Raw genomic sequence first — 27,124 nt, 5'->3', positions numbered from 1 at the left:
TGAAAACATATTTGACTACTAATTTACCAGAAATGGCTAAACTACACATTGGGAATTATACATGGGAATCAATTCATTGGAATTGGAACATTGGCCCAGTTACTCACAGAAAACTTTCTGCCTTGTATAATAGGAGCCCTGGCTATGGGAAAAAGTCTCATTCCTTCCTAGGAATATTTTTTTTTTCCTTTCCCTTGCCATATTGCTATTTGAGCCACATCCAAAGCCATTTCATCTAAGAACAGTACTATTTTCCAAAGCAGAGATCCTTGCCAGCTGGTTTGAAGGCTTGTACTTAGAACTTGATCCAGATTTTATTCATAAAATAATGGTAAGAAGATAATTTGGTATTTTGAATTTAATAGCAGAAAGTTATTTATGTTAGATTTGGGGGACCAGACATGCCACATTTTATACATCATATTTTATATCCAATTCCATATGAACAATATAACAACACTTATTCAGCATTATAGTACACACACAGACACACACACACACACACAGAATTAATCCCAAATCTAGTAGCATATACACAATTATGAGCAATATGCAAATGGGAACCAGAGTTACAAATACTGGCCTCCTGTCATAGAATTAGGTGTTGAGATGAACACAAATTTACTATCATTAGTTAGATTTCCTTTCTGTGTAGTCTTCAGTGTTGCCTACTTTTAAACTTGTATAACTAAATAGAATAAAAAAAGTTATAAATTAAAGTTATCCTAGGGGTACTTTAGTCATACAACAGTATTTATTAACTCTTAGAGATTTGAACACCTGACATTCTAGGAGAGAATTGCAGCATATTTTCAAGCTAGTTATCTGCAATTTATGATATCATTTTAGCTGGTGGTATTGAAGAAATAAAAAGAAATATAGTTTCTAGATTTGTGTTAGAAGAAAGGGAAGAAAGGAAGTCAGGAAGGAAGAAAAGAAAGAAGGGATGAACAAGAAGTCAAAAAGCATTTATGTAGCATCCACAGTGTGCCAAGCCTTGTACTAAGTTATCAGATAAGAAAGAAGGGCAAAAACATTCCTTACCCTTGAAGAATTCATATTCTAATTGAAGGAAAAATGCACAAAGTAGATATCGGGCATATGTAAAGTCCCAGGAATTCCCAAGGATTCATAGGAAGGTCATATGACAGTGCCCACAGTGGCAAATAAAATGGTAAGCCACTGAGTACTTTACCATTCAATGGCAATGAAGTTGATCAGACTTGGAGGTCTTCCATATCACCAAAAGGATTACAGTTGGTCACTTTACACTCAAACAGCATCAGCAGCCAAACTATCACCACCAGAAGAGAGAATTGACCTACATGTGAAACAAGGTATATGTATACACACACACACACACACACACACACACACACACACACATATATATATTCAAAAGAATGGGAATGAGACATTATCAGCTAGAATTTATGATGTATAACAGCAAGATTAAGGGATGAGCAACCATAATAGATTTAGCTCTTCTCAACAATGTGGTGAACCTAGGCAATTCCAGTAGACTTGGGATGGAAAATGCCATTCACAATCAGAGAAAGAACATGGAGACTGAATGTAGATCAAAGCATACTATGTTCATGGTTTTTTTGTTTGTTTGTTTGCTTGCTTGCTCTTTTTTTTTTTCTCGTGTTTTATCTTTTGATCTGATTTTTTTTTACATGACAAATATGAAAATATATTTAAAAGGCTTTAACATGTATATCATATCAGATTGCTTGCTGTCTTGGAGAGTGAAAAGAGGTCAGGAGGGAGAAAAAAATTTAGGTTGCAAAATCTTACAAAAATGAATGTTGAAAGTATTTTAACATGTATTTGGAAAAATAAAATATTATTGAGAGAGAGAGAGAGAGAGAGAGAGAGAGAGAGAGAGAGAGAGAGAGAGAAGAGAGAATTTACTATGTTCCAGGCTAAATGGATAGATTTTGGGGATTAAGAAAAAGGCAAAAAAACAGTCTTTCTTCTCAAGGAGCTAAATCTAATAAAGGAGATGATATACAAACAACTATGTGCAAATAAAGTATTGGAGAAGATCTGAGAGAAGGTACTGAGACTGAGATTAACATTGACCAAGAAAAACAGCTTGTAAAAAATGGGGCTTTAGCTGATTCTTGAAGGAATCCAGGAAGCAGAGATAAGAAGAAAGAGAGTTCCATTTCTGATGGACTGTCTGGGAAAATGCTCAACATCCAGAGATGGAGTATCTTGTTTGAAGAACAGCCAGGAGGGCCAAGGTCACTGGTCAGAGAGTACGTGGAAGTGGGAAGTAAGAGGTAAGTTTTTAAAAAGTTAGGAAGGGAATTGGTAAGGAAGAGTTTTGAAAACTTTTCAAAAGAGGATTTTGTATTTGATCATTTGATTAGGTAACAGGGAGACACTGAAGTCTGTTCATTGGGATGGAGGGCAAGATGATATGATGGTATTTTAGAAAGATCACTTTGACCATTGGGTGGAGAACAGACTGTAGTAGGAAGAAGTCTGATCACAAGGCTATGGGGCTTGAACCATTGAATCACAATGTCAGTTTTGTTTTTTTTTACTAAAACATTAGCTTATATTCTTAGCTGAGAATGTGGATGAAAGAGCTTCTGGGAGTTTGAGAAGAGATGGAAAGGTTTGGAAAATCCCTCTACTGAGTGGTATAGTGAATTAATTTTATTGTTGTTGATTCATTTTAGTCATGTCTGACTCTTTGTACCCCATGTGGTTTTCTTGACAAAGATATTGGAATGGTTTACCATTTCCTTCTCTTATCTCATTTTATATATGAGGAAAACACCATTATGTGACCTGCCCAGGGTCACATAATTAGTAAGGATGTAAGGCCTCCTCTAGTGCATTAGTTAGGGAGGTATAAAAGGATTGCCTTGCTACAGTGAGAACCCAGGTGAGATTGTGTAACATAAGTTTGTAGTGGACCTGGTCAGCATGGTTTCCTTATATAACTTGGGGGGCGGAGAGGGAGGGGAAGAAAGGGTCCACAGAAAGATTGGAGAAGAGTGTCTTCTATACTTTCAATACCAAATACTTTTGCACCTAGATAGGCTCAGGTTTGTGGAAGAACTTGGGGTGATAATGATAAACCCTTCCCCCAGAGAGTTCTGAATGGTTTTGTTCCAGAAGAAGGGGGGGGGGGGGAAGAAAGAGGAAAGGGCCTTATCTGTGTGCCTCTGTCTTCAAGAAGGAGGGAATATATATGCCTTAGAGGAAAGAGAATTATTTTCTTTCCAACTTTAGCCAAACTATTAGTATGTATATCAAAGATTGCCTTTTTTTGCAAGAAGATAATCAAATTAAAAAAATATAGTTCAAGACAGAGGATAAGGAAGCTGCCTGTCTGTGCTGTTGTGTGAGGGGACTTAAATTGCAGTGATCATTTTCTGAATCTGGCCTGATAAGGCATTCAGTCTTAAATCTAACTGGTGATCTAACCCTGGACCAACATTGGTCCTCTAGCTTATATTAGGAGTTGGAGGAGCAAGCAAAGCCAGGTGCAGGACAGTACCCATATTTTTTTTTTTTACATCACTTTAAAATGAGATGTTTTTTTCCATGAAGTACCTTTATGAAGTGCCTTAAGCAAGAAGGCATAACCATAGCCATATTGCAGTTCTATATGGGACCTAGAGAGAGAGCTCTTGTTCCATGGTTAGTACTGGAACTTAATGGGACCAGATACATAGCTGAGGGTGCTGATAAGTAGCTTTACAATATATATTCAGACACAAAAATGTGCTATCTAAAATAGATGTCTCTCAAAGTCAAATTAAGCATAGCATGTATTAGAAGAGGTAAGATTAAGTTAACAATCTAATTCTAAATTAATGTTAGATATTATAATCAACAGTGTTTGAGTAATTTAGGTGTGGTCTTGCATGGAATCAGAGTATTAAATGAAATTATTCCTTAAGGAGCCTTCCGTATTTAAGAAAGTAGTTGTGGAACACCCACAATCTGATCATTAAAAATATTTGACTATAAGGTATTAATATAAATATAAAAGATGGGGACAGGCCAAAAGATCTTTTTATGTGATATAAGTTAATTCTTTGAATAAATCAGAAAAGAAGTATCATGATAAAGTAAGACTGTGGCAAGCCTTTGAATAATCGTTAAAAATTAGTTCACTGAGTCCCTACGGGGCCTGTATCCCAAAGAGATCATAAAAGGAAAAGAACTCACATGTGCAAAAATGTTTGTAGCAGCCCTTTTGTAATGGCAAGGAATTGGAGAGTGAGTGGATGCCCATCACTTGGAGAATGGCTGAATAATTATGGTATATGAATGTAATGGAATATTATTCTATTAAAAAAAAACAATCAGCAGGATGATTTCAGAAAGGCCTGGAAAGATTTGCATGAATTGATATGAAGTGGTGACTAGAAGCAAGAGATCATTGTATACAACAACAAGATTATGTGAAGATCAGCTGTGATTGACTTGGCTCTTTTCAGCAGTGAACAGTAAACTTGAGATGAAAACAATTATCTACATCCAGAGAAAGGACTATGGGGATTGAATGTAGATCACAACACAGTATTCTTACTTTTGTTGTTGTTGTTGTTTATTTGTTTCTCATTTTTTCCCTTTTGATCTGATTTTTCATGCACACATGATAGATATAGAAATATGTTGACAAAAATTGCATATGTTTAACATGCATTGGATTGGTTGCCTAGGGAAGAGGAGAGGAGGTAGAAAAATTTAGAACACAAGGTTTTGCAGGGATGAATGTTGAAAACTATCTTTGTATGTATTTTGAAAAATAAAAAGCTATTATTTTTTTTTTAATTAGTTCACTGAGTCAAGGAAAAAGACTTAAAGAGAACATAGCTTCAAGTCAAATATATAGGGACCCAAAGAAGAAGTATCTATAAAGGAGTTATAGAGAGTGAGATAGTAGGAGCATAGTCAGAAGCAACCAAACCACCACAGTTAGTCAATAAGCGTTTATTAAGTACCTACTATGTGCTAGGAGTTATGCTAATTACTGGATATTAAGATATAAAGAAAGGCAAGAAACAGTTCATAATCTGACAAGAGGAAACACTCCTACAACTAAATGCATGCAAGATGTAGATAGGATAAATTGAAGATAATCAACAGAGGAGTTGAAAATGTAAACTATTTCTATTTCTGTGCCCCAGCATTAATTTGTATTAGGTTGAGTATTTGTTTCGGGCCAGGACTCTGGGAGAAAGGATGCTTAAGATAATCAGACATGAGAATAATGTCAGGACAAATGCAATGTTGTTAAAATTTCCTGACTCACTTCTGTGTTTCCTGTCCTCTCATGAAAGCTTGAAACCTCTCTTTCTGATCATGGGAAATGTTTGATAGAATTTTTATTTATTTTGTCTTTATAAACATTAACCATAGCAAATAAACATTTACTAATATGACTTTCTTTTTGGAAATGAATTTCCACTTGAGAGGAAGCCACATGCCTGAGGTAGGGGGTGGGGAGAGATCTAATTCTGAGGTGTTTTGACTAGAGGCTCAAAGTTGAAAAAAATGATAAAGAGCTGAAGAGCTTTTGATGCTACTTTTCAGAGTAGAGAAAGGATGTTTGTGCTGATTATACGAGGTAGGCCAATGGGGCTCTCAGTGGTTAGAGGGGAGAGGCAAATAGGAGTGGCTGTATAACCCTAGCGACTTCCCGACCCTACATATATCTAAGATTCTTTGTTTCCCAAATTGTGGCATGTATGGTATATTGTAGCATAAGAAATGATGAATGGTATCAAAGGAAACTGAGAAAACCTCTATGAATTGATGATGCAATGTGAAGTAAGCAAAAGTCGAACAATTTACACACCTCTCACCAGTACAGAGAGAAAAAGCTTTAAAGAACTTGAGAACTCTCGTTTATGCAATGCTCATTTACCACAAATGTCCAGAACTGAAGATGAATCTACCTCCTGACAGAGGAATGATGGATTTAAAATCTAGAATAAGACATGCATTTTTGGCTATGCCAAAGGAAAAATTGTTTTGCTGGCTTCCACGTGTTTGCTGCGAGGTGTATCTTTTAAACCAGGTACATTGAGGAACAATGGGAAAAAGACAAAATAAAACATTCATGAAAAAAAATTTTTTTTTTTTTGGTAGAATTTTGTTTTGTTGTTTTTTTTTTTTTTTTTTTTTTTTTTTTTATTTAATAGCCTTTTATTCACAGGATATATACATGGGTAACTCCACAGCATCAACAATTGCCAAACCTCTTGTTCCAATTCTTCACCTCTTACCCCCCCCACCCCCTCCCCCAAATGGCAGGATGACCAGTAGATGTTAAATACATCAAAATATAACTTAGATACACAATAAGTATACATGACCAAAACATTATTTTGCTGTACAAAAAGAATTAGACTCTGAATTATTGTACAATTAGCTTGTGAAGGAAATCAAAAATGCATGTGTGCATAAATATAGGGATTGGGAATTCAATGTAATGGTTTTTAGTCATCTCCCAGAGTTCTTTTTCTGGGTATAGCTAGTTCAGTTCATTACTGCTCCATTAGAAATGATTTGGTTGATCTCGTTGCTGAGGATGGCCTGATCCATCAGAACTGGTCATCATCTAGTATTGTTGTTGAAGCATGAAAATATTTTCTTAAAAATGATTCTGCTTTCTACATTTTCACCATTAACTAGTTTTTTGTAAATTCAGAAGTCTAAAACCATATATTTGAGGAGAGGTTTTGGACTTTATTTTTAAAGAGATAAACTATTTTTGCTCAAAAGTCAGAATATGATTGTAATCATATTGAGAAGAATTAGATATTTTGTAAGGCTTCTGTAGCAATTGTCACAGAAATTATGAAAATGTTACACTAGTGATGATTTGTTTAATATAGTTTGGCTCAAGTCTGAACTGATGAATTGAAACAGATGTGTTTAGTACAGTATGTACCATGGTAGATTCCATGATTTGCTGATATGGTCTCTGTAGTCTTGTCACCAAGTTGTCACCTACATGACTGAGATTTCCTAGAAACTAAAACAAACCCACTCACTTAGTTTCCCATGGCAGTCAATTGGATACCACCACCTCTCTTTCAAGCTCTTCAGAACCATAGAAAGGAGTCTTAGGAAGGAAATTATCAGGAGCAGCCAGGTAACTCCCTTCTAGTTTGGTGATGGATTTGAGATTCTTTTACTTCTCTAAATTCCCAGATGATTATTCTTCCTTACATAACTAGTAGGCCTTCAAAACTGAATTATCAGAGAGGTGTGCTGGGCTTCCAGAAACAGGACTGCTGAGAACCCACTAATAACTAGGTATCCAAGAGTGCTTTGGGGAGAGAGGCCATCATCAAGAACTTAGATCATAAGTTATATTTTAATATACTTAACATCTACTGGTCATCCTGCCATTTAGGGGAGGGGGTGGGGGGGGGTAAGAGGTGAAAAATTGGAACAAGAGGTTTGGCAATTGTTAATGCTGTGGAGTTACCCATGTATATATCCTGTAAATAAAAGGCTATTAAATTTAAAAAAAAAAAAAAAAAAAAAAAAAAAAAAAAGAACTTAGATCACTATGGTGCCTTATATAGAAGTTAGAGAGTCCTACTGGCAAGCCAAGGGTCCAGTTGTATAAGTGAAAATTTGGTAATGAGACCACAAGGTCTTTGTAACTCAGAGAAACGAAGTATTTCTTTCCCAAGGGATTTACATAGAAATTGATGAGTGTGGCTAGTAATTATAATAAACTGAAGAAAGGTTGGTTTCTTCATAATATCTTGCATGCTTTCTTCCTTAGAAAATAATAAACAAATAGTACCCTTTTCAGCAATTAAAAGTTTTGAGAGAGCTGTCAACTTTTACTCTAATATTCTAAAATTAATGTCATGATCTTATATCAAATAGCTTATTATTTGGAAATACATTATCTCCTTTCAGTCCAAAACAGACCAACCACATACAACGTATATGTCATACATGCCAATATAAAAATCAGTAGTACCTGATTATCTGTTATATAAAGCAATTTAAGCCCATGTCATTTATATATAGCCTCTGGAACTTATCAGCTGCTCTGTGAATAAATGGCAAAGTTTTACAAGAGAAGCTAGAATATTTCTTTTTCTCATTCACACATTGTGTGAACTTCTTATTAGAATTCATTCACACATGAACATCTATTAGGTAGAACTTTAAGATCTTTTTCTAAATGTAATAGATTTTCTATCTACATATACTTATGAGCTGATTTTATATGTGTAAGTAATGTATATACATACATACACACATACACACATAGATTTTAGAGATTCCTTCCTTATATGATAGTGGTCAAATATTTCATCCACTCTTGGAGGTTCCATACCCAAGGTTTAAGAGACAGAAACAACTTTCTTCCCTTTCCTCCCCTATAAACACACAAGTTTGGATCCAGATCCCTTTTTTCATTAGTCATTATTTCATTATCATTCATTGTTTAATTGTTCTATTATTTTAATGATTGCTCCTTTTTAGACAGCAACAAATGGATTTTAAAAACAATTATAATTATGGGTAGAAATAATTTTTTTGCTTAAACACTTATAATTGTTGTCTTTGGCTTAGTAGTGTCAATTGATATGATGTTGCACTGACATTGAACAGAGTAATCTACTCAGTGCATGTTCCAGGAGGTACTAGAGATAGGAGATACTAAGCAGGAACCTAAAAATAGTATTTGTGACTTTTCTTGTGAAAAGGAAGTAAAGTATGTATTAAATTTCATAATTCTATTGTATAGAAAGCACTTCTTTTAGGAAATTTAGACAGTAATATATAATTTTGCCCTTTCTGATAACTTAACCTTAAATGAGTAACTAAGTTATTCTAGACTTCTTTAATTCAGTATGAAAAATTGCATTAAATAAGCCATATTAGAGGACAGCTACATTAAAGAAGAAAGGAAAATCTGTTTTATATCAGTAGCATTAGAACACAAAGCAGATCTATGTAGCTCTATGTTATCCTATAGTGTGTTAATCAGATACAAGGTGTGACGGAAGCCAGTGACAAAGAGTATTTCTGATAGGGAACAGACTCTGATAATAGGTTATTTAATGTTTCATAATGTTTCAGTAGTGAACAAAAGTAGATGTAGAACTTCAAAAAAGGATGGCACATTCCATACAGAATCAAACCATAAGTCTTCCATGACACCTTAGGATTTATAGAAACTAAGTGCTTGAGACCATGATGTTGGCTCAGACAAGAAGAAAATCAAAAACAAAACATTCCAGTCTTTAAATGAAGGGTAAGTTCTTGGCTAAAAATGAGGATGCCAGAGCAGACTTTTAAAATTTTGACATTTTTTAAATGAAGGAAAAGTACATCCTAATATTGTTCCCTAAATGGTCCAACTTACTGATAAATTTTAGTATCATGTTTTAGCTGTGATTAGATTGTGATTAATCTCTTATACCTATCTTCTTAGAAAAAGCTGTTTTTGTTTTTATCTAAGTAGGTTAGTAAGGTATCAGTTTTAGCCAATAGCTGATACCTGTTGTTAAACCAAAAATTTACATAGTTATTATTTGCCATTAAATTTTTTGCCAGTTTTTTTTTAATTTTTTAAATTTTTAAATTTTTTATCATAGCTTTTTATTTACAAGGCATATGCATGGGTAATTTTTCATTTGACTCTTGCAAAACCTGCTGTTCCAATTTTTCTCCCCCTTCCCCCCATTCCCTCCCCTAGATGGCAGGTAGACCAATACAAGTTAAATATGTTAAAGTATATGTTAAATGCAATATATATATATATATATATATATATATATATATGTATATATATACATATATATATGTTTATATAGTTTATATAGTTATCTTGCTTTTTGCTAGTTTTTATATTTTTTACTAGTTATTTCCGTTAACCTTGTAAAATAGTAGTAATCATAAAATTTGAGTCAAAGCCTCTTTCAACCAAAAGGGATCTTTTTGATCTTCTAGTCCAATAGCCTCGATTTTACCAAGGAAGAAATTTGAATCTTAAAGAGATGATTTGCCCAAATTCTTATAACTAGAACTTCATTTTCTTAACTCCATCTCAACTTTTATTACATTATGTAGATTTATGAGGCAGAGAAAGGTTGTCACTTGTGCTTTTTTTAATCCAAATATGGTTTGGACAAAATTAAAATGTTGTTTGTAATCAAATGACTAATATATCTTGCCATTAACTTCTCAAAGTAAGAGATAAAGATGAAATGTGCCACTTGAACACAGTATAGTTGGTCCCCATTTACCTCTACTATCCCACATAGTAGTGTGCTTAGGAATTTGCCTGTGGAACCTGGCCATCACCATCACCACAATTACAATCCTCCTTCAGTGGCATCTAGGATACTTTCTGAACCATATACACAAAACTTTGTCCTCAAATCATTCAGCTTTAACTGTAAATATAGCTAACTTGCATTTATATATATATATATATATATATATATATATATATATAGTGGGTTTACATAATTATTTTTCAATGTATAAGAGAATTTTTTTCTTTCAAGGAAATCTGACTTTAAAAATACAATCTTTATTCAGACCAATGTGATATTAGTGGAATTAGAAAATATGAGTCCTGAGCTAGCCTTCCTTTGTCCTAAATAGAATTTCATAGTGCATAGCCAAAAAAAATTTAAGGGAAAATGACTTACCTATAGAAAAACATGACAGCTCTTTTTGTGATGGCCAATAATCGGAAATTGAGAGAATACCCATAAAATGAGGAACGACTAAACAAGTGGCATATAATTGTAACGGAATACTATGGTGCTGTAAAAAATGATGAGCAGGAAGATTTCAGGAAAATGACACAAATTGAAATAAAGTAAAGAGGAGAAAACTAGGAGAATATTGTACATACTTAGCTACAGCATTGTACAATGATTAGCTATGAATGACTTAACATTCTCAGCAATACAGTGATCCAAGACAATTCCAAAAGACTCATGAAGAAAAATGCTATCCACATTCAGAGAAAGATCTGATGGAGTCTGAATGTACATCAAAGAATACTAATTTCACTTTTTTTTTTGTTTTTGTTTTTTTTCTTTTAGTCTTTTTTTCACATGACAATGTGGAAATATATTTTACATGATTGCACATATGTAACTACATCATATTGATTTATAGTCTCAAGAAGGGAAAAAGGGAGGGAGGAAGAAAAGAAGGAAGGGGAAAATGGAATAAATTTGGAACTCAATTTTTAAAAATTAATATTAAAATTTTTCATTACATATACTTAGAAAAAATAAAATACTATTAAAAATAGATTAAAATCCAAGATAACATAAAAATGAGTTTACTTTTTTCTAAGTAGAATTTAATTTTTATTTCTCACTACCTATTTAACCAATTTATTTACTGACAAATAGAAAAAATGAGGCAAGGAAGGTTGTGACTTGTACTTTTTATCCACATTTGGTTTGTACAGAATTAGAATATTGTTTATAATCAAATGACTAAAATATCTTGCCTGTAACTTCTCAAGGTAAGAGGTAAAGATGAAGTGTACCACTTGGACACAGTATATAGTTGATCCCTGTTTACTTCTACTAACTTGACCCTCTCCTTAACCCGAAGAAGATGATTTTTATTTTAAGATTTTGAACAAATGTGTAAAATAACACATGATTTCTGAGATATAACTTAGGTTTGTGCTGAGTTTACCAAGGATTAAAAACATTTTGCTACAAACCTGTTATAGTCAGTTTTTCAAATATATAATGTTCTTAATGTAAGTTAAAATTTTGTTCTTGTTCAATAGTTTTTTGGTCATGTAGGATTTTCTTCGCAGAGATACTGGAGGGATTTGGCATCTCCTTCTCTAGCTCATTTTACAGATGAGGAAACTGAGGCAAACAGCATTAAGTAACTTGCTCAGGGTTGGTTACACACCGGTAAAGGTCTGAGGCCAGATTTGAACTCAGAAAGATCAGTCTTCCTGACTCCAGATCTAAACTCGATTCACTTTGCACTATCCAGCTGCCCTTTTTGAGCATCTAGGTCAGTGTTATCAAATTCAAATGGAAATGGATTCTTGCAAAAGTAGCATATTGACTTTAAAAACCCTACAAATTAATATTATCTATGGTGTACTGTATTTTTTAAAATTTTTGTTAAATACTTTTCTATTACATTTTATTTTAGTTCTGATCACACTAGGGAGTTTTGGAGCTGTGAATTTTATAGCTCTGTCTTCTTGGATTTCCACTTATTAATATTCTTCCTAAAATGTGTGGTACCCAAAACTATACATACTCTAGATTTGGTCTCCTTAGGTCAGAAGGGAACTGCTAATGTTTCCTTTTCCTCAAATAGATAAACATGCTGGACTTGGAATCAGAAAAATCTAGATTTAAGTCTTTCTTTAGTCCTTTCCTAGCTATGTGACCCTATACAAGGCGCTAAACCTGTCTACACCTCATCCATAAAATGAGGGGACTGAACTCTGTGGCCTATCAGATCTCATCATCTTTTGGAAGGCTACCATATCACACTGTGTGCACACAAGTGTGCAGGATATAAACCCCACCTAGTTTTTTTAATCTAAGGGCAAGACAATTTTTTTTTTTATCCAATATAACATATTTTGATCAGAAAGTGTCACAAAACAGCAAAATAACAGTTTGGACATGTATACTTATTTTGTATTTAATTTATACTTTAACATATTTAACATTGGTTAAACACTGGTCATCCTGCCATCTACGGGAGGGGGTGGGGGGAAGGAGGGGAAAAATTGGAACAAAAGGTTTGACAATTGTCAATGCTGTAAAATTACCCATGCATATAACTTGTAAATAAAAAGCTATTAAAAAAAGAAAGAAAGAAAGAAAGTGTCACAAAGACTGAGCTAGGTGATCATATAGTCTCTCTCAGCTTTGTTTTCCTAATGTATAAAATTCAGTAGAATTCAAGTAGGTACTAATTTCCTATTTTGTACCAGTCACTATGCTAAGGGGATAACAATGAATACTTATCCCTCAAGATTAGGGTCATATGAGATCATCAATTTAAAAGCACTGTGCAAAACTTAATGTGACATACAAATGTGTTGAATTCCATCTTATGAGGCAACCAGCTTGTTGAGAGTCAAACAGAACTTGACAGATAATTTCCCATGTTGGAAAAGTGCATAAGAGCAGAACACTAGATTGACAACCAACAGCCTACCAAGTCTAGGCATATGATTCTCATCCAGGATATTCTTCACTTCAAAATGTAGATTTTTATAATTAAACTTGGGACAGGTCAGGCACTTAGATTTCATTGACCATTTTTTAAATTTCATCTAGTGCTTTCTCACAGGGACTCTCATTCCAAACAGAACTTTATTGTGTTTCACAGTTTCTAATTTATAAATCTATATAGCTCTGCTTTTTAATTTTACATAGGAACTAACATCTGTTACATTGTTGTGTAAAATATGATTATGAGGTAAGCTAAAATTTTTTTAAATTCCTACTTAATAGCTTCAGTTCATCATTCTACACTGTTGAATTTTACACTGTTTCTAACAACATCTTGTCATCTGCAGATTTGATAATCCTTCATTCAAGTTATTTGTTAATTTTGCCAAGGAAGGAAAGTTGTTACACTTTATTTAGTTATGCCTTCAAGATGCCAGTCTATGTATTTCTATTCTTTGGTTCAAGTCAATCAAGCAGTTAGATGATAGTACAAATAGGGCAGTTTAAATCTCTCTGTTTAGTTCCCAGAAATTTTTTAAAAGATGTTGTCATATGCCTTGCTGAATTCTAATTCTTTTGTTTATAATGTTATCCTGATCTACTAGAATAGTAACCCCATCATAAAAGAAAATGAGCTTGGGAAACCTATGCTGGCTCTTCAAAATTGTCTTCCTTTCTACATGTTTACAAAATATATTCATGATAACATGTTCTAACCAAGAATCATGTTAAATTTACCATCTTATAGTTTGAATTACATAATTCCTTTTTTTGAAAATCTTAGATTTCCCATTCCTCAGGCTCAAAGCTTCTTCCTCATTCTCCAGTTTTTCAACAATCACAGCCATAAATTCCTTCAGTTTTTATGATTTAGTTTATTTATCCATTATCCAGTTCATGTAACTTGAATTCATGAAGAACTTCTAGGTACATTTTAAAGAAGTTTGTTGTTTTGTCTTTCTCATTCTGAAAATAATTTGTAATGGGGGCGGGGGAAATCTGGGTAGGAATTAAGTAATTTCACTTTCTCTGTATCATTAGTTATCATCTTGTTATCCAGCTCAAACACTGGCTATATATATTCCATCTTAGTTCTTCCTCTTGCTCCCCTCGCAGCTTACAAACAAATCCAATATGTAAAACACTAGATATGGTAAGTTTAAGCTTAGATTATTGTTGAAGTTTATCAAGAAAAAAAAGGTCCTTTTTCTTTCTTTTTCTTCTCCTTCCCCCAAAGGTTAGCTAGATTACTATGGGCACACTCCAAAAGATGGCATAGAAAATTCCTCTCAGCCAGGAGGGTATTTTCTGGCATGTCACAAGTGCTCCACAATCTAACCTATTCATGAGAGGAACATCTTGCATTAGAAGAGATTGCCGGGGCTCCAGTCTTTTCAGTACATTTAATTTCAGCATGTATCTCCTCATGTAGGAACTCTCACAGAAGCCTGCTGGATGAACCCCCTGCCACAAATCTCTCCTCCCTCTAGCCTGTCTCCTGACATCATCTTCCTAAAGTCCAAGTCCGACTCCTGTCGCCTTCAAAATCACAGATAAACTCCCTTATTTGGCATTTAAAGGCCTTGATAAGCTGACCCTCCCCTGCCTTGCCAATCTTTCTGTCCCAAAGTCCTCTGTTGTCCAGGGCCTCGCGGTCCCATTTGACTTCCTGCATTTTCCCTGGACTGTCCCAGTACCTGTTGTGCTCTCTCTGCTTATCTCTACTTCCTGGTTTCATTGTCTCCCTTCAAGTCTGCGCTATCATCTGACCTGTTCTGGAAGCTTTTACTGATTTCCTCTTAATTCTAGTTCCTTTCTTCCGCTGACTTTTCCTGATGGAGGATCGATCCTTTCTGATTTATATTATATACAGCTTGGTTGTGCATGGTGGTTTGCATGTTATCTCCCTAATATTGCTATGAGCTCCTTGAGAACAGGGATTGTCTTCTGCATTTCTTTGCACCCTCAGTGTTTAGCACAGTGCTTGGCGCATAGTTGGCACTAACTAAATGTTAACTGGCTATATTGTGTGCTGATAGAAGAGATATGAACAATGTCAGTAACTGTGGAAGAAAATTATATGTATATACTTTTGAATGTATAATAACTGGCATTTACTAGAGTTTTTCATTTTGAAAAGCACTTTACATATATTGTATCATAGAAAATCCTTTAAGATAAGTACTACAGGGCATGTTTATCCCCATAATACGAAGGAAATTGAGATTCAGATGAACTGACTTACTCATGGTTACACAATGGGGGGGGGGGGGGAAGGGGGAAGGAAAGGAGGTGGATTTTAGGCCAAGGGTTCCTGGCTGCAAGTTCTACACTTGGTCACCAGACTTTTATAGTGCTTCCACCCCTTTCTGAAGTGCTGAGGTTTGCAGTTCCCACATGGGCTCCCCACAGGCAGCCCTTTAGGTTCTATCGGACAAGTCACCAGCTTTAGCTTAACTCTCCTCACTCCCACCCCCGCCCCTGAAACCGCCTTGTGTGTCAGAGGCAGCAAGGCGTGTGAAGAGAAACCTATCCAAGATCAGGGAAACCTGGGCTCAGGATCTGCTGTCGTGACCCTGACATTGGACCAGTCGGGAACCTTTCTGCCCTCCTGGCGTTGCACATTGCTGAAGAGATGTCCTGGATCGGCCCTGAGAGCTCCCTGGCCTGAGCTGCGTGTTATGTGTACCCGGGATCCCCCTCAAAGAAGTCTGGCATGGTGCCCCACACGTGGAGGGGTGGCACAGCAGCACCACGCCGAGCTCTTGTGGCAGCTGCCTAAAGGTGTTGGGGTGCTGGGGGACACTGCGCTGGGCCCTGGGTCAGAAAGACCGGCCTCAGACCCTCCCTCCCATCACGGAGCCTCAGGCGGCTTCAGTGCCCTCCATTGCAAAAGGGGGTGGGGTATTTGTAGAGCACTTAGCATAGTAGGTGCTCAACGAATGTTTCTTTTCTTCCCCTTCCCCTCACCCCCTTGAGAGCCAAAAAAGAAACGATTGCTACCCAAAAATCTCAACAGGGAGCTCTGGAATCGGAACTACACCTTGACTGAGCATCATATTAAAAAGTATCACCGAGTGCACTTCACGTGCTTCCCTGTGCTGGGGTAGCTGACTCCAAATAATGTATATTTCAATCCAAGTGCTTTTGAGGTGCCCATTGTAATCAAGGCATTGGAGACATCACAAGAAAACACTACAGACCAAGAGTCAAATCAAGGGGTTTTTTTGTTTGTTTTTGCTTTTTTGGTGGCGGCTCTGGGGAGCTAGCCAGTCGGACTTGTCACTTGTAAGTTAGCAGACCCCTTGAAAATGCTCACACAACCACCTTCCCCGAATTTGTGTACCAGCACCATCCGAAACAACCTATTTTCTATTCAGGGAAGGGGTTTTCCCTTTCTAAGAAAATTGCTCCCTTCCCTTTCTAGAGAATGACTTGCTCTTCAAAAGCTTAATGGGCAAATAGCCACCACAAGATCTCAGCAGATTAAAAGAAAAATGCCCAAACTCTAGCTCCTTCCCAGTCAGCACTTCTGACTCACTCCTAAAGGTGAATCCAAATTGAAAATAACAGATGAGTAATAAATAGAAAGCGGGCAAACTGGGAAAGGGAGGATGGCTTTACCTGCAAGTGGGAAGGATCACCAGATCAATGAGCCCTTTGTCCTACTCTTACCATCCTAGAGCTGCAAATCCCCAGGGTGCCTCCCTGCTCTTCTATAATTGCAGCATAGCATCTGAACAAACCCATCTGATTACCAATTCTCATGGCTAACTCCTGGAAGCTTTCTACTTCCCTTCCATCTCTTTTCTACTTATTATCTGCCCTTCATTCTCGAGATGGGCAGTAACATAAAGCATGATGCCATGATATGCAAGTGAACTGAATATAAGTGAGGGAGGGCTGTGCAAAGCCCGCCTCACTTTGTCCTCCAGAATCATTTGAGTCCAGTGGCCAGTTCTAGATCAGGGTGAGTGGAGATGGTCCTCAACTAGAACTCAGACTTCAGAGGCAGATTACACGTAAATATAAGGCAGTTAAGCATTATCTTAGCTTTGGCTCAGGAAAGATTTTATAAAGCTGGACTTATTAAACTTTTCCCACTTGCAACCCCTTTTCTCCCAAGAAATTTTTAATAACCCCAGAAATTAATTATAATTAAATTTTGATAGAATATTTGATACTACAAGACATAGAACATTCAGAAATCTTTTACTGTTTCCAAGTTTTTTGTGACCCCATGAAGAGTCATGACACACAGTTTAAGAACTTTTGTTACTGAGGGTATGACAATGAAGGAAGAGAAACATGCTGAGCTTAGAAAACATGTTCCATTCATTCCGATGGGTTAAGATGAGAAGGGAACACATTCTAAAACCAGGAAATATTTTATTCAATACAAGTTTGAAAAATGGTTTTTCCTGTTAGGAACTTCAAGTAAAGGAAAATTATAATGTATACAGATTAAATGCATATTATGGAGAACTTTAAATTTCAGTCACAAGAGTTTGTATGATAACATAAAGATGGAAAGAAGACCCTGAAGTCTTTTGAGATGGGGAATGTTAAATTTGGACTTTGAGTTTATAAAATATACATTGGTAGCTATATAGAGGAATAATTGGAGATGGGAGATAGAAAGTACAGATGAGTAAGGAAGTAGAGAGCAAAGTTAAGAGATTATTATACTAGTCCATATGAGATGCTATTTTTTCCTAATTTGTTCCTTTATCTTACCATGAAACAAAAATGTTAATAAAGTGAGAAAATAGTTATCTTTTGGAGTTTTTTTCATCCAGTGACAAGATATTTCTTATACCTCAACACTTTGAAAATTTCTAAATTTATTGCTCTTCTGTTGCCAATTCCACTATACCTAAGTAATGAATCTTTATAATGCATAATGAGAAGTACCAATTATAAGCAATAAAATAGAAATTAAAATTTATATTATATATATATGTGTGATTTATATGTAGTTGGGACAAAAAATTATTTTTTAGAGCTTTTGTTGTTAATCTTCTTGCAATAAAAACTCAATGAAGCTTTTTAAACATGCCTGTGAAACAAAGTATGTCATATATGTTAGCAATGTGTATTTTATCTATTACAAAGTGTTATCCAAACATATAAAATGTAAATATAAAACTAGCTAGCTGTCCAAAATGTCAAAAACAATTACAGCTATAAGATCTCTCAGGAACACTGAAATTTGATTGCTTATATAAGCGCTGCCAATCTTTAAGATAGTTTATGGTATTTAAAATCCTTGCAGGGTGTTTGAATTAACATCCATGAGAGTTAAATCAACCATGAGTTTGTTATATAGGAAAGCTGTTTGTTTACTTCTTTTTTTTTGCAACTGATGATAGTAACCTTGAAAGTTGAATATATGAATGATTCTTTTCAGAATGCCTGCCTCCTTAAACCTATGTATGTTTTTTTTTTAATTGCTAAGAATGATTGTATACAGTTTTTAAAATATTCCTCCTGGCCCACAGAAAAATAGGCAAAATTATTTTCCTGAAATAAAAATTCTTAGTTGCTAAATGTATTCCTGTACCACAGAAATTCTTCATTGACTATATAGTTTAGCATTAACTCTGTAATTTATTTTCTACAGGAATATGATGAAGAGTGGGCTAAGAAAATTCAAAGTGAGAAGTTCCGCTGGCATAATTCTCAGTGGCTTGAGATGGTTGAGAGTCGTCAGATGGATGAAAGTGAACAGTACTTATATGGAGATGATCGAATTGAACCATATATCCATGAAGCAGACATCCTTGAAAGACCTGACCTGTTCTACAGTTCAGGTAAGATGGTAACAAGAATTTTCCTATGTCTTTTCCTGAATCACCAGTTAAACATACAAATTGTTTCTTAGTATATAATTGGATTTTTGATTTGCCAAGTCTGATTTCCAAACTTTATAAGAATGTCTTTTAGACAGATGGACTTCTGGCAAAGATTTTAGTTGTGACATCTATGAACACCCAACCAGTCTCTTTGTGTGTGTGTATATATACCTGTGTTCATCCCACTTAATGACTGTGTCCACAGCACTGAGGTTAGGTTGAGATATCAGTAGCTTTTTACAGCTAAGCTTTAAGTGTTTTCTTGTATTACTTGTGTTGTACTTCTGTATTACTGCTGTAATACATTATAGTATTATAGTGGATAATTATTAATGGAATAGGAGGAGATGAAGGAGATGTCAGGAACATAATGCATAGACGGTTGAAAACTTGCTCAGATTTTTTAAAAAGCATTTTAAATAGGTGATAGTGTCTTATTTTCTAGTTTGTTTTGCTTTCTTCCAGTTCCTATCAGAGCAGTGTGGTTGTATATGTGTATGTTGAAAGTGCTCCTCATAAATATTTACTAATGTTCATAGATAGGAATTATCCCTGCAATCTTTCATGAAGACTTGAATTCTTAAAGTTGAAAATTAAATAAGTTTGTTTTCTACATAAACTTTGTAGTAGTTTCATAAAATATTACTTTGTGTTTTATACCAGAAAGATCTTTTATTTCAATCAACCAGAACATTTCTCCTTCAATAATAGCAAATATTTGTCCCTTAAATACTTAAGTATTCTATATATAAATTTATTTTAATATATTTGCTGTGAATTACTGAGATTCATAGGCACACAAAGTCACAAATCTAGAGCTGAAAGGGACTTCACAGAGACATCTAATATGACAGTTTCATTTTACTGATGAGGAAATAGAAACCTATAGGAATCCCTGTTCCAAAGCTACCCAGGCCTAAGTGAAAGAAGGCAGGGTTTGAACCTAAGTTATCAGACCACATAATTATACATTTAGAACTGGAAAGGGTCTCAGAGCTCCCCCAGGCCAACCCCTCATTTGCCTAAGATTACATACAGAGAGCAGAAGCATCCTAGGCAGGTCCCTAGACTAACGAACTAGTGCTCTTTCTATTATATCTTGCTCCACAAATGATTCCAAAGCAAAGTTTACAGTTTGAAAATAGATAATCAGTTTTCATTGATATTGCTGCATCAATGTGAATATAGTATCAGTTCCCAGTCAACTATCAACAGATTTTTATTAAATTTTTACTATGTGCCAGGCACTGTGTTAACTTCTAGGGACACACACACACACACACACACACACACGCACGCACGCACACACATACACACGTGCATGCCAAAAACACACTTTGCCCTCAAGAAGCTCACATGCTAATAGAAATTTATCTATAAATACCCAGGTCCATGTAAGATATCTATGGAGAGGATGGCAGGCAATATCAAAGAGTAAGTTGCTTGAAGCTAGATGGGGACTACTTGGGGGAGGCCATGAGCAGGTGGTGGAACCAGAATGGAGTCGTGGAGGAAGCCAGGAAGACCAGAAGGCCCCGGGGCCTGATGGAGTAAGCCTGGCCAGGAAGGCAGCTTATTTGGATCACAGAGGGCAAAGGAAGTGTGGAAAGACTGACTAGAATAAGGGGCCCTGACATTGTGGAGTAGACTATGTTTAATGTTTTAAAAGAAACCAGTTGCCTAAAATGCTGAGATTTAATGAGTCTAAATGTGAACTTTTTGTATAGTTTTAGGTACTGAAATTAAAATTAAAATGAGAAAGCAGCAACATTATTTTGGAGAATGGTATAAAGAAGTGTTATTAGTCCCTTCCATAAACTGTACATAAATCTCTTGCAGTATCTTATACTTTGTTTCCCTAATGCTTCTTTTTCTTGCCCTCTTTCTTCTGCTTTAGGCACACATGGAAATTTGGCAGTTAAAATAAAATACCTCAAATACAGAGGTAGCACAAGGTCTACATTTTTCTTTTTCTGGCCTGTTCCATTCAGTCAATCACTTTGCCATGAACTCTTATCTAATAAATGAATCTTTGTAACACCTCATCAAATGTCTCTTAGAAATCTAGATAATGTCAACTTTGTTCCTTTTATCCTGTACCACTCTAGGATCTTCGGAAACATCAGGTAAATTTGTAACCCGGGAAGATTTGTTTGACTACTTGAGTCATCTAATTTAAGTCCATGGGTCTTTAAGAAACTTTTGACTGTTTCCTGTAAAAGCAGCTTTAGTAGCTTTCTAATCATAGGGGTTAAGCTAAGTGGCCTGTGATTCCCTGGATCTTATCTCCTTTACTTTAAAATGGACTGGCATTTGCTACTTCCTAGTCATTAAAATCTCTTTCTATCTTCTGTTAAACTATTAAAATATCAGTCACAAGGCATCTGTTTCTTCCACTTTATGGGAACCTTAGTTCCATCTGATATGTAAACCGAAAGTCTATTTCAGAAATGTCAGTCTTAAATACTTTAACATTTCTGAATGCGCCTATATATTGGTTTCTATTTTGCAGTCATTTACCAGTTTTCTTTTTGTATGATGAAAATGAAGTTATTTAAAGGTCTTTTTTGTCAATAGAAGAAAAGTGGGCATTTTAAAATGAAATAGTTTGAAAATTAATTCTGCTGTGTATTCTTAAATAAAACTGTTATCCTGTGCATTCATAAGCTGTAAGTGATAATAACGAATTTCCAAAATATGAATAATGTTCTCCCTTTACTGGTGGGATCAGGACTATTATATTACAAAAGTAGTTGTGTTCTGGTTTTATATTACTTCTTACTGACTTCATTTGTTGCATTTTTGGACTTAAATTATTCTTTTCAGAAGTTGTAGTTTTCATTTTCTCTATGTCTCATTTGACCTTTTGCTGTATACATTATTCCCTTTGAAGTCAGTGGGAGTTCTGAAAGTAGAAGGAGGATGAGAATTTGACCAGTACTTTTCATTTATTAATTTCCTCTTATTCTAGCACATATTTTGAACTTTTTTTATCATAATTCCAATGTCTTTATTTTGTTAGTGAGATCTCAAATATTTCTGAGTGTTTAATATCCTTTTCACTACTTTGGCATACCAGTGAATTCAGCCCTTCTTTCATTCAGTTAGAAATGTGGGGCATATTTTATTTTGATCTTTAGTTTATTTCTTCTCCAATTGGTGGATTTCTTGAAAATACTATTCCTTTTATATTCTTTTGTGCATTATGCACATTCTTACTGGTTAATACATAATTATCCAATTTTTCCCCTCATCTCTGCTACCTCTTCAAATCTTATCTATATTTCAAAGTTTTATCTCAAATTCTGCCTCCTCCATAAGATCTTTCCTAACTATTTTACTGCATGATGAACTTTTCTCTCAACATAAAGCACTTATATGTATCAACTATATATACTTGATTGTGTATCACATTGAGATATGTTTTTGATGACATTATTATTTACCTATGGCATTGTTTATTAATTTTTTAAGTATATACACATTTTTTTCTCTACCTAGGTTGGAAGCTCTTCAAAATTAGGGACCATGTATTATATTTTTTGTATCTCCCTGCATTGTCTTAAGTTTATTTACCCTAACACACCGTTAGCTTAATAGGCTATTGTCAAGGGCCTACTATATAGAGAACACTGTACTAATGTTGGTGAGATATGTAAATATAGTAACACATTTATCTAAAGATTTTTTTATTTGCCAGTTCAGCTATCCAAAGTATAATTGACACCTACAATGTAACCATCCCTTCTGCAGTCAAAAAAAAATTTTTTTTGAAAGTCAGGACATGCAGTACATTCACTTAATTAATTCACTTTATTCATTGAAAGTATTGTGGAATAGTTCATCAATGTTTATTTCCTTTTGTTTTACAAGTAGTTCTAAGAAAAATTAAAGTGACATCTGGCTATGGACAAATGAGAAAAGCATTTGAAAAGCACATATAAGAACTTCAATCACATATTTATTGTAGAAACGAATATCTAAACAGTATCTATGCTTTTACAATTTTTGTTCAAAATGTTTGAAAAGAAAAGGTTAATTAGGATCAGCTCATTATTTTAGGAAGACATTGAAATGGAGGGCTCACTTCTTTAAAAGATTTCTATCAAAAATAATTAACATTAAAAAAAAAGGATCACTTAGTAGCAAGTTTCAATTATGTGAAAAAGTCACTTCCATGAAGTAGTACTGAATGAGGTTCAAACAAGATAACATATAAAGCACTTTGCAAACTTTGATGCTTTGTATAAATGCTGACGATCATCATCACCATCATCATCATCATAATTATTACCCATCATCATCATATGAGGCACTCATTAAGATTTGCCCTCAAGAAAGTGACAGTTTAATTTATTTAATTATAGAAACAATTATAAAGAGATGTAGGAAACTATGATTATGATATTGGACAGAAAAGAAAATGACTTTGTACTGTTTCATATTAACATTTATCCTCATTGACCATGGATGATTTCACTTGTAGAAATTAAATGCCTGTTTGTCACTTTTCATAACTTGTTTTATTCATTAGATGGATTGATTGCTCCTGAAGGTGCTATGAGTCCTGATTTCTTCAACGATTATCACCTTCAGAATGGAGATTTAGTGGGGCAGCATGCCTTTGCTGGAAGGTAAGTACATATTGAAATAAAATGTAATTAACATTTTAGGGGGAAATTTTTTTTTTCTTTCTGCCTTTAAAACAGTTAAGATTTTTTTTTAATTTGTTTACTTTTTTTCATTAAGAAAATAACTTAGGAGCAGCTAGATGGTGTAGTAGATAGAGCACTGGCCCTGGAATCAGGAGGACCCGAGTTCAAATCCTGCCTCAGACACCTAACTTCCTAGTTGTGTGACCCTGGGCAAGTCACTTAACCCCCCAATTGCCTCACTTCCCCCCCAAAAAATTTAATAATAAAAAGTGTTTTTAAAAAAAGAAAATAACTTTCATCTTTTTAAGCAGAATTTTTTATTGATATGTAGTCACATTTTAATTTTTAAAGTTTGTTTAAATTACATTTCTAAGGAATCATTGTTTAATCACTTTGGAAAGTTAAAGCTGTATCTTGAAACAAACACTGCTCATATTAACCTGAGAACCTTCCAAAGTCAATAAAAACAGAAAAGAAATTTAATTGAACTTTTTTTAAACACTTGTTCAGACACGTAGGCTTGGAAGAGTTTTAAAGCTTTGATTAAATTGAAGATTTCTTTTTTCCCTCAATAATATGTTGTTGAAAAGGCAGATTTCCAATTTCATCCCTGGTGTCATTGCCTTGAAAGCCTTGCCAGAAAAGATATTTTCCCCCAGCATCATTGAATGATTACTGGAGGTATAAGTTTCTTATTTCAGAGGTGACCTTGTTGAATATCACTTTTGAAATTTATGTAGCTATAGCTATTCCAATTAATTATGTATTTTTGTTTGATCTTTACAGGTAGGGTAATTCCTATTTTCAATTAGATAAATATCTGCTTTTCTCTTTTACTAAAAAGTTATCTCTAAGACAATCTTAAAAAGATGTATGTTGTTTTGGCAATATATTGTTTTAATTATGATGGTTATGAGTCCCTTGGATGTTTTGACCCCTATATTTATTTCTTTCCACAAGCCATCTTAAATCTGATATAAAAAAAATCATATGTACTAATTTGTTAGTATGACAATATTTTTAAACAGATTTTTCATAAGAAAATTAAAAAGGAAGAAACTTGGAATATGTTCTTAGAAAATATATATTACCAAGCTCTACAAACATGTTCAGAATTAAAGAATTAACTCATCAGCCATTTTTTCTTTACCTTGAGCAACTTCCTAAATTCATTTTTTTTTGGTTGGTCCTTTTTCATCTATCTTCACAAAAAGCCAGACCAGCAAGAAACTCAAGAACATATCTCTTCAATTTTACTAAAAATTATTTTTAAGGAAAGCCTTGGGAGAAAATGATTCACTTTACAATCAGTTTTTTTTTTTTAGCAGCAATCTAATGAATAATGTGAGAAAGACCTTTTGATTACTATCTTGAGGTAATTGTGGTTATTAACATGTATAGCTTCATGATGATAGGAAACATTAATTTATTTTCTCTAAAAATTAAATATTTAAATTAATATGCTGGTGATTTAATCAGTTTGACAAAAATTTACCTAATTTTTTTAATCATGTATGGGAAAAGAATAAAAATAGTTCACAAGATATGTTATTACTTGGGCAAAATGATGAACTCCACCACAAAACATTCATTGCTTTATTTCTCACTCCACTGTATCCTGTATCCTTAAAGTTCATGTATCCTGTTCTCTTATTTGTCTTCTCTGAAAATTCATACTTAGAACACCTTTCCTTCTGCATACTTCATGTTACAGTAATGTTGACTTCAAGTTGCTTTGGGTAGTTTAGCTAATGAGACTTAGAGATCACTTTGTAGCCCAGAAGTGTGATATGAAATACTTAATAATAATAATCTGTTGGACTTGGGAATTATTTTCCCTTTAATCAAAATGTCTCTCGAGAAAGTTGGCTCTTTCATCTCTTGTCCTTTGTAGTTTCTCAGATCTCAAGTCATTTTCTCTCTTATGTTTCCAGAAGATTCCAATTTATAATGAATTCATTCAGTTTCCTTTTAGGTGATAGCTTAAGTGGGAAGGGGACCATCTCTAGGCAGCTCCAGTGGAGATGCAAACAATTACAGTATATATTATATCCAAAAATTTGTACTTGTTCCTATTTTCATTCTTTTTATAGCTGACCCTACTCCTGGAATCACTTATTTGGTATATTATCCAATCCTTCCATTTGGTTTGGTTTCTTTTTTTTTTAAATAGGATTTTTTTTTTTTTTGCTTTGTTGTGATAAGACCAAGAATACTAAACTTTTTTTTGTTTAATTCTAGAAAGATTTCTTCTTATAACATATAAACATTTAAATGTTTAGATATGTTGTAATTGCTTCAAAATGTGTCAAATATGAACTATTATCTGTCTTTCAGTCCTGATGCATGTTGGAGGAAATTAATGTATATTTTTATTTAATTATATTGAAAAGAGAATGACATTTTATGAAACTGATTTCAAAGTCAAAAATAAAAATGTGAAATTACCAATTAATTCACCATATCCACTGAGAATATAACAAAAGACCAGATGATCTCAGAGGTGTCCCTTTCAGGTCAAAATCTATGCTTCTATAAATAGGCATAAAGTATAACTTTTAAAAAAATGGTTAATAAGAATAGCCCAATCAGATTATTATATGTTGGAATGGCATGGAGAAAGTCATGAACTTGTCTTGTTTTTTCCTGTTCATCTGTCAAAAATAAAGGGAAGAATTATCTCGAAAAAAATATATTTACAAAGTTAGAATATATGTAATTTAAATTGTTATTCCCAATATTATTATTAGTAAATGTTAGAATATAAGAAATGCACTGAGTGCAGGCCGAAATCAGGGTTTTCCAGGAGATTGAGAAGCCTTTCTCTTCTTAGATAATTTTACTTTTAGTTGACTAAACAGGGAAATTGACCATCTCAAACATCCTGAGGATGCAAAAAAAAGCTTTGGCTATCTTGCACAGGAATGTTTTCATATTCAACAAGAAAAACCTTATCTAACAAGTTCAAATCATGTGACAAAACCAAACCAAAGTTTAAAAAGAGACTTAAGAAATTTTAATTTGTGTGATTTTTTTTTCTCTTTTTTTATTCTTAGTATGGTGTGAAAAGAGCTTTTCCATCTGAATGCATACATCTTTATAATATAATTGGTAACCTAATTGAAAACAGTAAAAACATTTGCACACATTCTTCCCTATTATGCAAAGAAGACAATGTGTTTGATAAAATAGACACTGGCAGTTGGACAGAGAATACTAAGTTTTAGACATGTGTCACTATCATTTTGAACCTCTTGGCGCCAGGATTTCCCGACATTTAGAACTAATGCAAAATGCATTAGTGCTTGAAGGCATGAGCAAAGGAATTGCCAATCCCTGCATGATAGATGTAAGCCTTTCTTTCCCTCCCAATTTTGAAATGGTGTTAGAAAGTAAA

At 34.3% G+C, this 27,124-nt stretch overlaps 1 protein-coding gene across 4 annotated transcripts in view; it reads left to right on the top strand.

The window, feature by feature from the left end:
- The window catches only part of KIFAP3 (kinesin associated protein 3), a 211,308-nt gene that overhangs the window by 155,111 nt on the left and 29,073 nt on the right, over positions 1-27,124 (top strand). For all 4 annotated transcript variants that reach the window (XM_031936861.1, XM_031936862.1, XM_031936863.1 and 1 more), the window contains exons 18-19: positions 18,841-19,030; positions 23,607-23,706. In XM_031936861.1, the coding sequence (XP_031792721.1) occupies positions 18,841-19,030; positions 23,607-23,706 (290 nt within the window). The remainder of the gene's footprint in view (positions 1-18,840; positions 19,031-23,606; positions 23,707-27,124) is intronic.

Source organism: Sarcophilus harrisii, chromosome 4, assembly GCF_902635505.1.
Source record: "Sarcophilus harrisii chromosome 4, mSarHar1.11, whole genome shotgun sequence".
Classification (NCBI taxonomy): Eukaryota; Metazoa; Chordata; class Mammalia; order Dasyuromorphia; family Dasyuridae; genus Sarcophilus; species Sarcophilus harrisii.
Note: the sequence above shows the minus strand (reverse complement) of the source record. Positions and strands in the feature narration are given on the sequence as shown.